At 50.3% G+C, this 18,981-nt stretch overlaps 1 protein-coding gene across 4 annotated transcripts in view; it reads right to left on the reverse strand.

The window, feature by feature from the left end:
• RERE (arginine-glutamic acid dipeptide repeats) overlaps window positions 1–18,981 on the reverse strand; it is a 163,139-nt gene that overhangs the window by 25,271 nt on the left and 118,887 nt on the right. For all 4 annotated transcript variants that reach the window (XM_084220000.1, XM_084219999.1, XM_084219998.1 and 1 more), the window contains one exon: window positions 16,463–16,543. In XM_084220000.1, coding sequence (XP_084076126.1) covers window positions 16,463–16,543 — 81 coding nt within the window. The remainder of the gene's footprint in view (window positions 1–16,462; window positions 16,544–18,981) is intronic.

An 18,981-nucleotide genomic window follows, 5' to 3' on the forward strand; every position in this document is an offset into this window, starting at 1 on the left:
GCAATTCATTGTAGCTCACTATAATACCTATCCAGTGAGCTCAGAAGCGAAAGAATTACCAATTCTTTCCAGTCCTGTTCCGCCCTGCTGTCTCCAGCAAACATTAATCCCAGCTGCTCCCTCAGAAGGTGAATTTGATCCCCACAACCAGGGGTAAAGGAGAAGGGCAGCAGGAGTTTGGGGCATGGCTCCTGCAAATGGAGCTGCAGCTCACCCAGAGCCCCTGCCCTCCCTCACCCAAACACTGCAGGCTCTGCCCCGGGCAGGAATTCAGGAATCCCCCCTGTGCCAGCCAGGCTGTGCCAGCAGCCCTGGGGACAGGGACAGCCACTCTGGGCAGGAGGTGGCAGCCCTGACCCCTGCCCAGCCTGGCAGCAGGGATCAGTGCGATCAGAACTTGGACTCAGCGGAGCACTGAGGTGTCAGAGACCAGGAGAGAAGCCCTCAGAAGGGAAACTTCACCCCGACAGGAAGGGACATGTTACACCAACACCTGCTGGCCCCCTCCTCTGGGAGCCTGGCTGATGTTCCACTTGTGTGGCTCTTGGAAGGACAAACTGTTATTAACTGATAAGCTGCAGCCCCAGAGCTTCTCCAAGTGCTGCAATAATAATCTCCAACCCCTGCACTGTCTGCAAACAAAACTGCACACAGAAACATCCTGCCAGAATTCCCCACTGCATTCATCTCTTTCAACTTTTCTGGAACAGGTTTGCTTCCCCTGCAAACAAACCAACCACCCCGTGGTTCCAGACAAAGCTTTCATCTATTAGAAAGTTTCATTTCGTTCTGGATTTCACTGACTACAGCAAAATATCACACCCTAAATAAATTCTTCAGAAAGATGCAGTGACCCAGAGGCACAGCTGAGTGCTGGAAAAAAGCCTGACACGGAAGTTCAGGGTGCTGATTTGGCTGCCATGTGTACGCATGGAAACTGGGGTGATAAAAGTGGATTTGGGGGGGACACATTCTGATTTTCCCTTCTGGCTGAGGAAGATTTCCACTTGTGAAACAAGAGCAGTGCCTGACACGGTGCTTGGGCCGGGGGCCAGGCTCAGCACCAGCAGCATTTCCTGCAGACACGAACACCTGCACCTCCTGCAGGGCTCTGTCTGTGCTGCCCCTGCACATCCCCCTGCAGGAGCAGCCCCAGGAGGGCTGGGGACACTGTGCCAAACCTTCCTGGGAGCCCCCAGCCCCTGTCCTGCCTGTCCCCATCCACGCTGCTCCTTCCAAAGCCTCTCCCAAGCTGGTTCTACCCTCCACAAACCCCAGATTTCACAGCCTTAGCCAAAACCCAGCCTCAAGATGCCAGTTCCTGTTTAATTACAAACACATCCAACCACCAGGCAGCTGCCACAAGCAAGGCACGGCTCTGCAGTAACAGGGATTGGAGACATTACACAGCTCTGGGAAGGAAACCCTGTGCCATGTGAAAGACACACCGCAAGAGCTATTTTCTCCTTAAAAAACCACTTTACTGTGCTTGATCTGCCCACATGTAAGCACAGGGGAAGTTGTGAATGTCTCATGTATCATTCCACAAGTAATTCCACCTCTCCTGCTTCCCCCCTCATTAAACTCATCACAGTAACCCTGCTAAGACACAGAATCTGGTTTTGGTCCATCCTTGCAGGTGTTGTTTGTAAGGTAAACAGGCAACTTCTCTAATTATTTCTATTGCTCAGGCCTGACATGTGAAATCAGTCTGGAATTCAGCCCATTCCCACAGGATGTGAGGGTAACCAGGATTTCCTGTGCCTATACACTGCTGTCAGCAACTGCTACCCAGCAAACAGGGCAAAAAGTGGCATCTTTGGGTGGGAATGAAACAGAAGCTGCAAATTAAGACCCATGTTTTCATGCAAATGGTACCTATGATAAAACTAAAAGGGAAAAAACTGAAAATGATGCAGTAAACCCTTGGAATCTGAATGGAATTTTTCCAGGGTTATTTCTCACAGCAGCCCCTGCCACCTCTTTAAAATATCCCACGGATCTTTCGTACACAAACGCGCTCAAGAGGCTCTACAAACACCTGCCAGGCAGCTCAGGCATGTGAGCATCCCTGGAGTGTTTGTTTTGCAGCACGTGCAATTCCCTCACAGTACCTGGGAATTCCAGGCCCTTCCCAGCCCATGCAGGCAGGAATGGGACAGTGCAGGGAGGAGGAATTCTGCACCTCCAGCTCTGGAGCATCAGTGATGGCAGAGCTGAGCAGCACCCCAGGGAGAAAAGAGGAGCCTGGGGGAGCAGAATAACCCAGGAGCCTGAACCCACCCATCCATGTACAACACTGGAGAGAAAAGCAGGCAGCAGCTCCTGGGAGGTTTGTACAAACCCTGATGGAGCTGAGGAGGGCAGCACTGCAAAAGTGAAATGGTATGCTGGAGCTACACTTGAAGCTAGACAAATACTATAACATTAAAAAAAAAGAGTAGGAGATGAGACAGCAAATGCAAAGAGACACCCCTTGCAAATAAAAACCAACCAAAAAACCCCAACAAATCTGCAACTAATACAAATGATTTCTTTACAGTCAGTCACAGCAGTTACCTTGAGCACACCCAATAACCAGTAACCACCCAGTAACCAGAGCTCCAACAGGCAGAAGTTCCCACAGCACCCACAAAAATTCGAGTTTTCAAAACCACATTAGAAGTAGAAAAATGTCTGTGAGTATCACACTTAACTGAATGAGAACAGCTCAGCTCTTGCAGTGGCTGTATTGATTTTGGTGTATTTTATGCCCTAACAGCTGGGCTCCAGCCCTGCCCAGCAGCATCCCCCCAGGAGAGCCCCAAAGCAGCAGGACAGGTTTGTGCTCCCCCCAATCCATCACACAGGTGCTGCTGCAGAGTGGGCTCCTGACTGAAACCTCTGCAGGTGTCAAACACCCCAGCAAAGCCCTGGCTCTGCTTCACTGCCTGGCTTTGCTCTGGTTCCTCAGCCGGCTCAGGGAAATGTGCAGCCCATGGGCCCAGGGCAGGTGTGGGCTCAGCTCCTCCTGTACAGGGGCTCTGAACCCCAGAGGAATTCAGGTGGGCTCAGGTGAGCTCAGCTCCTCCTGCACAGGGGCTCTGAACCCCAGAGGAATTCAGGTGGGCTCAGGTGAGCTCAGCTCCTCCTGGGCTCTGAACCCAGAGGAATTCAGGTGAGCTCAGCTCCTCCTGCACAGGGGCTCTGAACCCAGAGGAATTCAGGTGAGCTCAGCTCCTCCTGCACAGGGGCTCTGAACCCAGAGGAATTCACACTGGGTGCCCTCAGCTGGGTTCAGAGGTGCAGGGACCTGCAGCCTGTGTTCCCTGCATCTCCCAGGGCAGCTGTCCCACACCCAGAGAGGCTGGGGAGCAGGGAGCAGGGCTGCCAGGAGCCCAGCAGCCCTGGAGCCAGCCTCCTTAGCATTCATTGTGATGGAGGCAGGGCAGAACAGCAGAGAGGCAGCAGAGCCCTGGCAGCACTCCCTGCCTCCATCCCTCCCTCCCTGCTGCCCTCTCCAAACTCTGCTCTGGCAATCCCCACTGTCTCTCCCCTGCAGATCAAGGGGACCTTGGGAAGCTGGGGAATGACCTCAGGGTGTCACCTGTCCCCAGGTGTCCCCAGCCCTGTCCTTCCTGCAGCTCTCATTTAGAGTTAGGCAAAGCAGACCCATCAGTGTCCATCCCCTGATTTCCAGGAGCTGCTTCCTGGCTCCAAATACAGAATTATCCCCTCTCCAGAAAGTGCCCCTCCCAGGAGCTGTCCTGCTGCCAGCACAGCACAGTCCTGCTGCCACAGCTCCAGCTGGAGACTGAACAGAGTATTTGGGAATTCAGTTACACCGTGGGCTCCTCCCACTGCTGAAGGAGAGAGGGTGCACTGCTGGGGAGAGACTGACGCAGAAATATCTGAGAAATCAGAACTTCTAAGTCCTAAAATATGAAGTCCCTGGTAGTCTGAGTTTGGGCTGGGGTTTTGTGGTGTTGTTGCTGATTTGTTTTGGGGCTTTCCCCTCATTTTGACAAGACCTTTACGGAATGGCAAACCCAGACTGAGCAGTGCCCCAGAAACGCTGTTTACCCAGAGCCTGCAGGATTCCATCCACAATTTCAGCTCAGGGATGACAACTAAAGCAGCCAAACATAATGCCAAACTCACTTTTAAACATTTCCCATACCTCTGCTATGTAAGTTCCCCTGAAAAGGTCAAAGCAGAACTTCAGCAGCTCCAAGAAATGTGAGACCTTAGTGCTGGCACAAAGAGCTAAGCCCAGCAATTCCGAGGTGATTCACAGCATCTGTTCCCTGCTCCTTAATTGCTGCAGCCATGAAAACTCGTGCAGTTGCAATCTGTAAGTGCCAGCAGGGCAGAGCTGTGACTCAGGACTGTAAACACAGGAGGAGGGCTAGGAAGGAGTCACTGCATGGCTGGGAGTCACAGGGGATTTCACTGACACACGGAGCAGCAGAAACACGTTCTCTGTATCAGCTCTGTTCATGTGCCCCGTGGAAAACCAGCCAGAGAGGGGCAGGTGGGGTCATTCCAACCACAACCAGCAGCTCACAATGCCCCTGTTTCCCTACAGCAGCTACATTCCTATTAAATAAAACCTTCTCAAAGTCCAATGCAGGATTTCCAAATATCTCCTGGGCAGTGCTGGGCTACAACTCTCTGGTTACTAAATCAAGACTTCCCTCCTCTTCATCCTTTAGCTGAAAATCATCTGCATAATTTTTGAAGTCTTACAAGTTTAAGACACACAGATTTGTCTGAGCTAAACTATGATGAACCTTAATATAGAATAAATAGGTGGCAGATAGGAAGGGCAGGTTTATGCCCACAGTGAGCAGACAATTTCCTTTCAGAAGCTCTAAAAGCAATGCTTTTCTAAAGCCAGGCAACAAGAAGAAAAAAAATCTCTCCCATCAAATGGCCCAGAGTAAGAACATGAGGTGGAATTGTTAAATCAATACAACTTTAGCACAGCACCGAGGGAGGGAGGCCTTTGTCCCTGTCACCTCTCCACAGCCAGGTGAAGGTCCAGGTACACACCCAGAGCTGCCCACAGCCTGGAGCTCCTGCAGCAGGGGGATCAGCAGAAAGGAGATCTCATTTGCTCCTTCAGAGCCCAGGCTGTGCAAGGTTTATGGCACAGATTTTTCATCCCATCTCAGTGGGCAAGGCTCTACAAAGCAAAAGCAGGGCCCAGACAGACCCCTCCTGTTTCTGTCCCTTCTCTCTCGCAGTTCCTGAGCCAGGTTCCAGCTGCATTCCTGAGTGCATGCAGGAGCCCATGGAGGAAGGGCTGTCTGTGTGACAGAGCGGCAGAGGAGCCAGACAAGCTCCAGGGAAGCACAACCACCGCAGGTGAACAGCCCTGCCCAGCAAAACAGCAACTTACTGCACCAAGTACATTCACCCTCAACCCTAAAAGCAACTTCAGAAAGGGAAAATAACAGATGGAAAGCAGCAGACTGCAGGAACAGGGCAGGGAGAGAGAAAAGGGCTGGGTTTATAGCTTAGTGGGGTTTCTTTTGGTTTTACTTTGGCTTGTTTGTTGGGGAGGTGGCATGATTTATTTCTCCAGTTCCCTCTCATTGCAACTGAGGTAATGAAAGACTTGGGCTTTGGCAAAGACCCCCTCCTTAGCCATAAAAATAAAAAAGAACTGTAATTAAACTTACCAGAAACAAAGCTAATCAAACTCAACAGTAACAAAGGGCAGCAGAAACACGTTCTCTGTATCAGATCTTCCTTGCTGGCCCAAAGCCCAGAGTTTTCATTACATTTTTTTCCTTGCCCCCAATTTCACAACAGCATTAAGCAGCCCTGGCCCAGGATGCCTCAGCTTTACAAACTCTATTTGTAGGAGATCAGCTTTTCATGATCCAAAAACCCAGCATGTGGAAAGTGTTAAGTCTTTCATGTAGTAGAGGAGGTTCTTAAAACTTCTACTGTTCAACTCAGAATTCTTGGAGCTTCACAGCCCATTAGAGGTTTGTGAACCACAGAGAAGGGCAGAGCTAGCAAAATAAATCAAGAGTTCCTGTGGGATGTCCTGGTGCTTTACACAAGAGGCACAAAGCAGGCCCTGGGCTGAACACCAGGGAGGACTTCTCAGATTGCAGGAGCAGAGAGCTGGTTTACAACCTGGAATGTGCTCTCCTCTCTTTGAAGGGTCTGGAGGCATCCTACAAAATCACTGTTTGTGTCAGGGGCACTGCAGGGGAAAAGGAGCCCACAAAGTGTCTGGGGGAGGGTCAGCCCAACTCTCCCAGCCAAGAACAAACCATTTCACCACGGCAATAAAAGCACTTACCAGCACCTTCTCCACGCCAGAGCCCTCCTTGCTGGACAGCAGTTTGGTAGGGTAAAACACACAGTCTTCCCTGCCAGTGCTGCTCATCCCAGGTGACCAGAGCCAGGACGATTTCCCAACCACCAGGACTCAGCAGCTGGGATTTTGTCATCATTCCTGTAACACTCTGTCTGCTTCTTAAGGCCCCAAGTTCTCAAATACAGCAATTACCCTGAGAGCAGCTCCTTCACTTACAGCTCCCCAGCTCACAAAGTTTGCAAAGAAAAGGGCAATGGACAAACTTAACCTTGGAAGACCTGAATCAGAAGGAAACGCCTCTCACCATTCTGGGATTTTAAAAAAGAGATGCAAGAAGCTGGAGGTTTTCTGTGGGATCTGCTTTGATCACTCAGGAGTTGCTGTATCACCTGTACCCTCTTAGCCAGCCTGAAGAAGGGAGGGAGGGAAGGCTGCATTTCTGTCCTGCAGGATGCAGCCCCTCCTGGCTCCAGGGAAAAGGCACAAACACCACAAATGGGGGATCCCAGCCCTGCAAGATCCTTATTCCTCATGAGCAGGAGCAGGAAACCCAAAGCCTGAGCCTTTCACAGCTTTTCCACACACAGCAGACATCAATGCACCTTCTGGCAGGGAAAGGAAAGCTCCACATCCCATGTATCCATAAATCCAGCGTGGTGCAGGTGTGCAGGGCTCTGGCTGACACTTACAGCCCTCCTGGCACCCTGCAGAACAGGAACAGGAGAAGTTCACCCAAAGCAACATCACCCTCACCTAGAGGTAACCACCAGCATCTTTATGTCCTGCCAATCTGAATTCCATCCCACTCCTCAGTGTTCTCCCTTCAGATACAGACTGCAAAGGAAAAACAAAGCAAAAGCAAATGCAGCAGATTTCAACGTGTGATGTTAAATGTTTCTTCTGCTTACAGAGCCAGTTCTACCCACTAACTGCTTCACCTCCCCAATGGCACAGCCTCTATTCCAGCTCCCCATTCTCACTTCATTCCACCATCCCTCTAATTCCTGGGAGTCTTCCTTGGCATGAAAAAAAAAAACAAAAACCAAGCTGCAAAAAACCCCCAGCAATCAAGCACTGCTTCTTTTTTACAGCTGCTTGGAAACAAAACTGACAAAATGAGTGCATCTGTCTCCCGGAGTTGTTATTGTCTTTTCTCCCAGCTCCCGCAGCACATTACAGGATATTTAGGAGTGACTGATGTGCTGGGGCTGCTCTGGGGCCAGGGGAAGGCAGTGGGTGCTGCTCTTACAGGGCAGCAGTGATGCCCGAGCCCACGGATCTCCTGAGCAAGAATGAAGCTCACTCTGTGCTCTGGGGCAGTGAGGCTCACTCACAGTACCCTTTACTCTCTGCCCACAGAGGGCTTTTCCCAGTGCACAGTCCTCTGCCCCAGCTGGCTGCTCTGACCCCACCCAGGCCAGGCACAGCTCCCTGCGTGCTGAGGAACCAAACTCTGCTCTGCCTCCCCCGGAACACGGCTCACAGCACGTCTGAGCTGCTGGTGTTTATTACTCCCTGAACTCCAAAATTCAAAGCAAAACTGCTGCAGCAGCTCTTGGAGCTGTAATCTGTGTCTCACACTGTAAATACCCACGGAGAGCAGCACAGAGCATTACCTGCAGTGCTCCTCTCCTGAGCCATTCCCCAGGTCATTCTCCAGGCAGGATTATACATTTCTGCCAGGACTTACCCAGATTTTAAAACATTAGCACTGCTCTGGGACAGGATGTCCCACACACAGCACTGCTGCTGACATGCCTGCTTTATTTTTGCCTTTCTGAAAGCCATTTCCAAGCTTTAAAGCACATCTTCAGTCAGTGACTGGATGGGGAACAAACACCACCAAGGGTTTGATGCATGGCAGCCGTGGAAAAGTCTTGCCAGGCTGGGACACTCAACCATGAAAATAAACTACACAAATCCTTTACCAGACACCTATTTTATGTACCTGCAATTCACGGGACCTCAGGGTTGATGTCTGAGTATTTGATACAATCTGACAACTGCCAGGGAAGAAAAAAAGCTGCTGGTTTTCCTCACAGGGAAGGAAAATACAGAATAAATATACAGCTGTTGATGAACAAAAGCATTTTAACCAGAGTCACACATACCCTTCAGCACAGATGCAAAAGAGAATTCACAATAGGAAAATAAACAAACTGAAATTCCTTAGGATGGTGAATTATAAACAGAAAGTAAGGAAAATGCAGTGAAACAGAACTCTGAGGAGCAGCATTGTGTTCTCTCAGTTGCTGAGGAAGGCTCAGACAATATTGTATCAATTACCCAAATAATCTTGGCTTGTATCTTTGACTACAGACTTTTCCCTACAAAGCAGAAATTGTCCTTTCTGGCTCCCTGACAGAGCTCGATGCAATTGCCTAATGGCCCTCTTTTACTTGCAACAATATTTTACTCCTACCTACCTCTAAACCTTCAGAGAAAAATAAACAATGAGATCCAATCTTGTAATGTAAAATAATAAAAAAAAGCCACTGGAGTGCAGAGCTGATTTATTGCCCATGCTAAAGTCAATTCTAGAGTCCAGCTGGCACAGTGAACACACCTTCTGCTTTAATGCTCTCCATCTATGAGGGTTTCTTAGGAAGAAAGTCAAATAAGCAGCTCATTTTTTGAGCTGATGACGCTGTAAATTACCTTTGGCATACAGAAGTAAAACGATACAATTGAAAATTAATCCTCTTATTGTCTTAGGAGAACGCTTAAGAGATTTAAAACAAAAACAAAAAAAACAAAGCACATTTTAGGTACTTCCTTTCTTTGGTTTTGTCTGCTTCAGCTGGAATTGAGACAGGCAGGTTTGGGAAAGGGTATTTTGGTCTTTGGAACTGGAGCCAGTCCTTAATCAATCATTAATCAATGAGCACACATGTGGCACAGGCCAGGGGAAAGGGCTGCTGAGAGCCAGGCAAGATGCACCCCAGGAGATGGGAACTCACTCACAGGACACACTCAGGAACACACGTGTGTGAGCACCCCAGGAGATGGAAATTCACTCACAGGACACACTCAGGGAGCAGGAACACAGGAACACACGTGTGTGAGCACCCCAGGAGATGGGAATTCACTCACAGGACACACTCAGGGAGCTGGAACACAGGAACACACGTGTGTGAGCACCCCAGGAGATGGGAATTCACTCACAGGACACACTCAGGGAGCTGGAACACAGGAACACACGTGTGTGAGCATCCCAGGAGATGGGAACTCACTCACAGGACACACTCAGGGAGCTGGAACACAGGAACACACGTGTGTGAGCACCCCAGGAGATGGGAATTCACTCACAGGACACACTCAGGGAGCTGGAACACAGGAACACTGGTGTGTGAGCACCCCAGGAGATGGGAACTCACTCACAGGACACACTCAGGGAGCTGGAACACAGGAACACACGTGTGTGAGCACCCCAGGAGATGGGAACTCACTCACAGGACACACTCAGGGAGCTGGAACACAGGAACACTGGTGTGTGAGCACCCCAGGAGATGGGAATTCTGCCTGCCAGGAGCTGTGCTCACCTGAACACCTGCAATCCCTTCAGAGATGAAGAAAGACACCATGGTGTGTGTGAGTTAAACCTTTATGTCTCTTTAAAGGCCTTTCCAAACCCCCTGGTTTATTATCCAATAAAGTTATGACATTTGCAATAGGTTTAACAGTTACACTTCTGAAAACAAACCAGAGCACACCGAACATCCCTCTGCAAACAGCCTTCAGCTCAGAGCCACCCAAATTCAGGAATATCTCCATCTGAGCTCAGCATGCCATTACATTCCTTGGCTCTCCCCAGCCTGCTCCTGGGGAGCAGCACCAAGGGCCTGGCTGCAGCTGCCTCAGCACCCTGCCTCACCTGGAGCCAAACACTACCTCAGTGCTCCTCCTCCCTCAGCTGAGACTGCTCACAAAAACAGGAAAATAAAAAAATAAAAAGGCAGCAGGCTCCCTCCAGAAGAGTTTGTTATGCAAATGACTCGGTGGTTTCACTTACACAGGAAAAGCGACTGCTGCCTCTGCCCCTTTTGCTAGCTGGCCCGAAGCCCAGGAGGATATTTGCTGTGACACAGAACAGTCTCAGCCTCTCATCCCAACTGATTTGGGCAAGGTGAAGCCCAGAGCCCCCGAGTGAGCAGGAGCAGAGCCCTGTGCCTGCACTGGCCACGCTCTGCAAGCAGCAGCAGAGAGCAGATGAAATGAAAAGAAGCAGTGGCTGTTTATGTTGGCAGTCGCTTCAAACTCTAATGGAAAATTTCAGCTGTGACTGCATCCAGGCTAGAACAAGTTATTAAAGAAAAAGGTTCAGCTTTCAAACAGAAAAGGCTTCCACAGCTTGTCCCTCTCTGAACGCTCCCGCAGCAAAGACAAGCAGGAAATAATGTGCCTTGACTGCAGTGTATTAATATTCCATCATGAGGGGAATATGGCCTCAAATAAAGCAGATTTCCTTGGGGAGAGCAGGCAGGGATAAAGCCCACGCCACAGCCACAACAGCTCCCGCTACAAACAAGGCTCACCACTAAATGCAAATATTAAAAAGCCAATGTAGGGCTAAGTAATCACTTTATACCAACAGACCGAGAGATATTCATCTAATTATCCCCCTGCTTTGATCAAAGGCACTCTGCTATTTGAACAATTGTGTCGAGGGAGCAGCTCTACCTTTCAGATGCTCAGCAGAGCCTTGCACAAATATTCCTGGGGCTGCTGGCTGCCATCAGGAGTGCCATGGGGAGGGGACAGACACCTTGCCAGCCTGCACATATGGTAACTGCACTGACCTTTCAGCTACTACACATTTGCACTATATTTAAGTGCTACTCAGGAAGCCAATATTGTGTATTATGTAACACGAGATTAAGCATTAATGAGGCAAGAATAAAATTGTTTATCTAAACCCCAATCTAAAATTAAACAGAAGTTTATGCTGAAAGCTCACACTGCACTCGTTTTGCCTCCTAACACTAACAGAGCACAGCTTATTTAGTCTCTGAGGTAAGTCCCAGCAGCATTTAATTTGAAGAGGAAGATTTTACTATCAGAAGAGAGACCATTTTTCCTAAAGAAATGATGCATATTTAGCTCTTCTGTGCATAAATACAGCACACTGCAGGTATTTCAGTGTCAGGAAACAGCCAATATTCATAACTCCTGTTTACACTGTGCTTTAGAGCTAAATAAAGGAGCATCCACCCAGAGGCAAGATCTTTGGATTGCACTCTGTCATCTCTTGCTCAGCAGCCAAACCCAGAATCACACACACCACAGATACCTATGTGCTCAGCAGGGAAATTCAACCCAAAATTAGCCTGGAGTCTGCATGCCTGCACAAAGAGCCACTGTCCTCCTCCTGGGCTCCCTGCAGGGCCAGCGAGGAGCAGAGAGGGGCACGGGGACCTTGCCCACAGCCCTGGGCCAGGAGCTGTCCCTGGGGAACACAGGAGCCTCTGCAGAGCCCCAGAACGTCCCCAGAGCTGTCACCCCTGCTCTCAGAGGGCCCAGAGTGCTCAGGCCCATCCCCAGCAGAGACAAGGTGGCTCCAGAACCTCCATTCAGCCGCAGCAAAGGCCACGGCAGGGGGAGAGGACAGCCCTCCTGCACCTAGGAAAGGGACAGTCACACACACCCCACTGCTGGGGACACTGCTCACATGGCAGGGGGAGAGGACAGCCCTCCTGCACCTAGGAAAGGGACAGTCACACACACCCCACTGCTGGGGACACTGCTCACATGGCAGGGGGAGAGGACAGCCCTCCTGCACCTAGGAAAGGGACAGTCACACACACCCCACTGCTGGGGACACTGCTCACACAGCTCCCCTGGCACAGGGAACAATCCTGCTCCTGCTGGGACCTTGAGCAGCTCAGACAAACCGCAAGGGCAGCCTGTGCTCCTGAGAGAGCAGCACAAGGACAGGCTGAGCAGCAGGAGCCAGCCCTGGGTCCCAGCAAGGTGACACCAGGACCTGGCACCCTCCTGCTCCTGCTCTGATGGAGCCACTGCCCTGCAGGAGCCCATTCCCCGTTCCTGTTTACCTCCTGCACCAAGCCAACACAGAGTTAAGCTGCTCCCAGGAACACAGGAAGGCAATCCCCAACCTTGGAGGCATTTAAGTACCTTTATCTCAGGCCTATCATAATGCTGGTGCTTCTAAAACTCTCAAATTCAAGTAGCTCAGTGTAATCATCTAAAGAATTCAGAGCAGAATGTTAAATACTCGGAAAATCCTGTATTATCACGAAGTTTCAGCAAATTATCCCAAAATGGGTGGATGGGAGGGGAATAAAACCACATTTAACGCCAAAGCAGACAGTTAAGGAAACTGTTGCCAGCTGTGCACCTTTCATTCTCACAACATGGGAATTTAAATGAAAGTAATTATTGAAAACTGTTCATGCCACTGAAAAGCCTCCAAAATTTCCTTCTTCCCATGAAGAGCAATCAGAAGTGCTGCTAGGCAGGAAGCAAAGGAGAGCAGGGCAGTTCATCAGCTGCAGCCAAGGGGAAACCACCCAGGGGAAGATAAAAGGACGAAAGCTGCATGGACAGAGAGGAGAAGGTGCATTTCAGACAGGTCAGTGGAAACCCAAGGAGGTTTCATTTAAAAATCTCATGGCACTTTTCCTCCAGGTTAGCACTGATCCTACATTAAAGCAGCACCTCCCTTGATCCATTGCAGTTATTTACTCCCTCGTCCACTGGGAACCCCTCCTGGACATAAACATGGAAATAAACTGGAAATGTGAAATAAACCAGCGGAGCGGAGACCCAAACAAACACACCTTTATATGGAATAAACATTCTCTTTCATAAAGCTTTTTTCCTTAAGCATTATCATTTAGAAGAAATAATTTAAAAATTGTTGAAAAACGACGTTAAACTAGTTAAAACACACATTTAAACACAGGCTTTTCTGAAAAGACATTGCACACTAACTGTGGAGGGGGAAAAAGCCAAGGCACCACTGAAATAGGACATTCCTTAACACACTGTGAAAGCTCAGTACAGCATGGCCTGATTCTCATCTCTCACCAGGGCCACGTTAGCCCTTCCCAAAGCAGACAAGAAACACAATGTCACGTTCACCTCCACATCCTGACTCCCTGCACAGCAGCCTCGGCTCGGTTTAACATGAAATAACATGAAATAGGCCTGGGCTCTACAAGAATTCCCTGCTTCTGCTCTATTCCTTTCCTCAACTGTTTCCATGTTCCAGGTTTGGGGTGACATTAGAGAGAATTTTCCCCCGGTGAAGGGTCTAGGAAAGGACACATTTTACAGAAATCATGGTAATAAGGAGATTTAACTTTTAGTGGGGATTGCTGAGACAAAACCCCCTGGGTTTTCTTCCCACAACCTTCAGTGACTAGGAAGGAAAACTCTTAATAAATCAGATGTCCAAGAGCCATTGGGGCAAGCCCCTGCAAGAGTGCCCCTGACACATCTTTAAGCACTTGGAAGTTGCTTAAAGTATCAATTTAACAACTTTTTAGAGTTTTATTAGCTATCCATTATCCATTAGTATCCATTTAACAACTTTTTAGAGTTTCACTGACGTTAATAAGGAGGCTGAACATAAGAATAAAGCCTTTTTCTGGTGTTTCTGGAATTGCTACAGGATTACTTCACACTGCAACAGAAAAATGGCAGGCAAAGTATCTGAAATTATCCTGGTGATGAAAAAATGCAGGCAAATTAATCCCACAGCCTTGTCATTTACATTACTCATTATTCATTATTCCACTTTAAGGAACAGAAGCAAAACTGTACAGTCAAATATTTACTGCAGCCTTTATGCTGCAATGTCTTCCTACAGCAGAAGGGCTGTAAATTTTGGCTGGAAAAGATTGGGAATTAAAGAAAGCAGAAGTGAGGCCTGTGGGCAAAAATAGGAAGCAGAGATTATAAACAAGCCGGTGTAGGTCAAAGGTTATTTGTAGATCAGTTACCACAGGGGCTAAAAAAACCCCTGAGCCCAAACCCATCAACATGATACTTCCCACAGCTCAGACTTAATATTTAGTCTTCTCTGTAGTAAAAAATTACACCTAATGAAACAAAAATATAACACTCGAAAAATGAGAGCTTCTGTGAGGTTTAACACCACTTGCAAAACTTTTACAGAAACCCCAAGGCCGATATCCAAGCTCCAGTGCAAGTTAAGCAGCACAAGCAGGGCCAGGCACCTGCCCCAAACTCTCCCTTTTTCAGGGCTTTTTTTCTCCTCCCCCTGCAAAATGTTTTTCTCCATCGCAAAAAAACCCACAAACCAACAAACACACATCTCATATTTAAAATATAAATTTCAATTTATAAAGGCACAATATACTTCAGATCTGCTGTAATTCAAACTCAGAAGAGCACTTTTGCTCCTCAGCAACTTTACCATCAGCAGAATTAATTTCTAACAGCAAACACTGATTTGTTCTAGACCCATTCTGGGAGACATTCTGGAGGAAAGAGGAAAGGCATGATATGTGTAGGTTTGTCAGATGCTGATAAGATCCATTCTATTCCAGCATTCCCTCCCAGCTGTCACCTTTCCAGGCCTCCACACCTCAAAATCCAACAGGATCCTCGAGTCCACCAAGGCTTGAGCAGTAATCTGAGTTTCCTTTCTCAGCAGGATGAGTGAACTCGTAATTGTCTCATCCTCCCCTTCCTTTTTAACTCACACAGTGTTACTATTTACCACCCAGAGATCTGTGCTATCACAGCACTGTCTCACAAGAACCTCCGGGAGGAGAATGGAACCATCCCACAGAAACTGAGAGCTTTTTAAATCTCATTACAGCCCCGCTCTTCCCCAGCGCACATCCAGCCTGCACACCTACACAAGTCTGAGCGCTCTGTGACGCTTTAAATCACTAACACGCTGCTAGAAAACAGTCCAGCTCCATTTTCACCCAGCTGCCTCCCCGCTAAACCCCGAACAAAAACGAAAGCACTTTCCCAAAGGCTAGAGGACACCTGCAGGACAGAGCCCGAGGCTCTTTTGGGGCAAATGGCAAAGGGACCAGGGCTCCCCGAGGTGTGCCAGCCCCCGTGTGCCGTGCAGGAGTGCCCCCCGGTCCTTGCCGGGCTTGGGGGGCAGTGACGGGGTTACAAGGGCTACACAACCCCCAAAAACATCGGGACATGCTGGGTTTGGGGTGCAGGGACAGGGTTACAAGGGCTACACAACCCCCAAAAACACCGGGACATGCTGGGTTTGGATGCAGTGACGGGGTTACAAGGGCTACACAACCCCCAAAAACACCAGGACATGCCGGGTTTGGGTGCAGTGACGGGGTTACAAGGGCTACACAACCCCCAAAAACACCGGGACATGCTGGGTTTGGGTGCAGTGACGGGGTTACAAGGGCTACACAACCCCCAAAAACACCGGGACATGCTGGGTTTGGGTGCAGGGACGGGGTTACAAGGGCTACACAACCCCCAAAAACACCGGGACATGCCAGGTTTGGGTGCAGGGTTACAAGGACTACACAACCCCCAAAACACCAGGACATGCCGGGTTTGGGTGCAGGGTTACAAGGGTTATACAACCCCCAAAAACACCGGGACATGCCGGGTTTGGGGGCAGTGACAGGGTTACAAGGGCTACACAACCCCCCAAAACACCGGTCCCTGCCGGGTTTGGGCGCAGGGACGGGGTTACAAGGGTTACATAACCCCCAGAAAACAGCGGGACACGTCGGATCCAGGCAGGGCAGGAGTTAACAGAGGCCGGCCCGGTGAGGGTCGCAGGCGGACCCCGATCCCATCAGATGCTGCTTTGGTTTAGGTTTTCTTTAATTACCCGATGCCACTCGAGCCCCACCGGGTGACACAAAATGTATTATCCCGTCGTAATGTCAGAATTTAAAATTAGATTCGCACTCCATAAATACACTTCACCCAGGCTCAGCGGCTCCGTCCAGCCATGACGATTATTTTATGTAACATCTTTCACAGCCCAAGACCTAAAAACTGCACTAAAAACCAGCAGCTGCCTTGGCCGGCTGAGGATTTCTCTTCCGTTTATCTGAGGACAATTCGGGGTAAAAAGAAAAGAGTTTCGCAAGATCAAACAGCGAAGCAGCGAGAGAAAAAGCGAATTACATAAAGTCCAAATGTACTTACGGTCTCCTTATTGGGAAGCAACTCCTTTCGGATTCTGAAGAAGTTCTTGCCGTACTGCCTCAACCCCTTAATAAACCGTTTCTGTGATAAAAGATAACAAAAACAGCGTGTCAGCAGCAGCAAAGAAAAAAATGTAAAAAAAAAAAAAAAAAATTAAAAAAAATCCCCCAAACGGCGGCGAATCGGCGCCGGCAGCCTGGGGAAGCGAACGCACCTACGCGGCTGCGAACGGGGGAAAGGGCTCGGGAAAGGCACCGAAAAAGCCCGGCCGCATCCCCCTCCGCCCGAGTTCCAGCGCTCGGAGCTCCGCCGGAGCCGGGGCCGGAGCCGGGGCCGCTCGGGGCCCGGCAGCGCGGGGCTCGGGGCAGGTGCCGCAGGGGTTAAAGGCTCGCAGCCCCCGCGTTCCTCGGCGGGGCTCGCTCGGGCCGGGGCTGGCAGCGGGGCCGGGGCCGGGCGCGGAGCGGAGCCGAGCCCCGGAGCAGCCGCGCAGGGCCGGGCGGAGGCGGCGGCGCCCAGCGTGTGATGGCGGCGGGGCTGGGCGGGCGGCTCCGCGGGGCGCGCCGCAAAAGGCGGCCTGGATCGCCGGCCCCCCTCAGCCGCGGGCCCGGGCCCGGCCCCGGCACCGCCGCCTCCTCCGCCCGCCGGGCTCGGCCCCGACACCGCCCCCGGCAGCGGCCGCCGCCCGGCCCCGGCCCCGGCCCCTGCCAGCGCCGAGCAGCCCCGGCCGCGGCGCCGCTCCCTCCTCGCTCCCGCTCGTCCTCGTCCTCTCCCCGGCCCCTTCCCCCGGGCCAGCCGCGGCCGGGGGGCTCCAGCCCTGCCCGCGGCCTCTCCCGGCCCCGGCACATCCCCACAGGAGCCAGCAGCGGCAGATGGAAGGCTGAACAAAGTGCCTCTCTCTGCAAGGGACATTCTAGAGAAGGACTTCTTCCTTCCCTGTGAACACCGAGATAAAAAGGCTTTTCCCTTTCCTATCAACACTGTACGCAGGTATAAACAACAAGCGAATAGCAAATTTCTGCCTGCAAAACCGACAGGGGATGGTGAGTATGGGGGCCCTACTATTCCAGGGAAAGGAGAGAAATGAGAACTCATAATTCCCTAAAAAGAAACAAGCAAAAAAATAAAAGGCCTTTTCCTTTCCTAACTGTGTACAGCTATAAACAACGAGTAAATAACAAATTCTGTCTGCAAAAATGATAATGGATGCTGAGTACATGGGCCCTACTGTTCCAGGGGAGGGAGGGAGATGAGATTTTAAAATCCCCTAGAGAGAAACGAGCCTCAAGTTGGCTTAATGTATTTTGGCTCGCATCTTTTTGCAAACATCTGCTGGAAGGAGGCGGGCAGGGATCAGAGGCTGCCATGCTGTGAAGGGCACGAGGACTCCCAAAAAGGTGAATTCTCTGCTCAAACGGAGCTCTCGGCTCCCGGCACAGCCCCGGGTGCCAGGGAAGAGCCTCTCTGGAGCCTCCCGCTCAGGATCCTGCAGGTCTGCTCCCACAGGGATCTATCCTCACCTAACCCTGACCCTCAAAACCAGCAAGACTGCAGAGTTCGCCAAGAACGTGCCCGGGGGCACGGAGACGGGAATTAACCAGCGCTTGTAAAGGCTTGGAGATTACAGTGTGAGATTTACTCATACCCACCTGCTCCTTCCAAAGCAGCCCACACGGCAGCCCGCAGTGAAGCGTTCGAGGGGTGCCTGAGCTCCCAGCCACGGCAGGTTTTACTGAGCAAGGTGCCAGCCCCAGACACGGGCAGAAGGCACCCAGCACCTGCAGAGCAGGATGCTGAGAGCCCACAGAGCACAGCTGGTCCCTCACGCACTCACACACTCATTTCTACCAGGTGAGTTTTCCCGAGGAATTCTCATTATGCTGGGGTGGGTGGGTCACTCCCCTGGCACCACAAACCTCTGGCTGGTGCTCTGGGCAAGGGAAGGTGGCAGCAGCAGTGACAAACACAGCCCAACACCACTCCCAGCATCCCAGAGAGCAGTCAATTCCCTTCTGCAGGAATTCAACCAGCTAAATGGGGAAACATGGAAAGGCAGGCACTGCATAAAATGAGAACACCCAATTCCTATTCCTTATTTTGCCCCAGACTTACTATGGTGCACTTGAATTCTTAGGCAACCATTTAATTTATTTTTTAAGATTCCTTTCAACCAAACTATGTTATATTTGGGTTGTGTTGTGATTCAACTCTTTTAATACAACCCATGACAAACTGTTTTCCTTTGACCCCACGCGATGCCAGAAGTCCCTACTGGAAATTCAAGCCTAGCACAAAGCCCATCAGAACAACAGAATTAGAGGGACCTTGAATGCTGCTCCAAATTTCCAAGTAGGAATGAAGTCAGTCCTTCTGGCCAATTCTGCTGTCACCTTTATGGATGTACAGAACTATCCCTGGGCCACTGAGGCACTGAGAGATACCCAACTCTAAAGGAGCTTTGTGCCTCTTGCAAAGGCAAGGGAGAGACACTTCTTAATATACAACTAACAACAAAGAACACA

Source organism: Fringilla coelebs, assembly GCF_963513975.1.
Source record: "Fringilla coelebs genome assembly, chromosome: 22".
NCBI classification, from domain to species: Eukaryota; Metazoa; Chordata; class Aves; order Passeriformes; family Fringillidae; genus Fringilla; species Fringilla coelebs.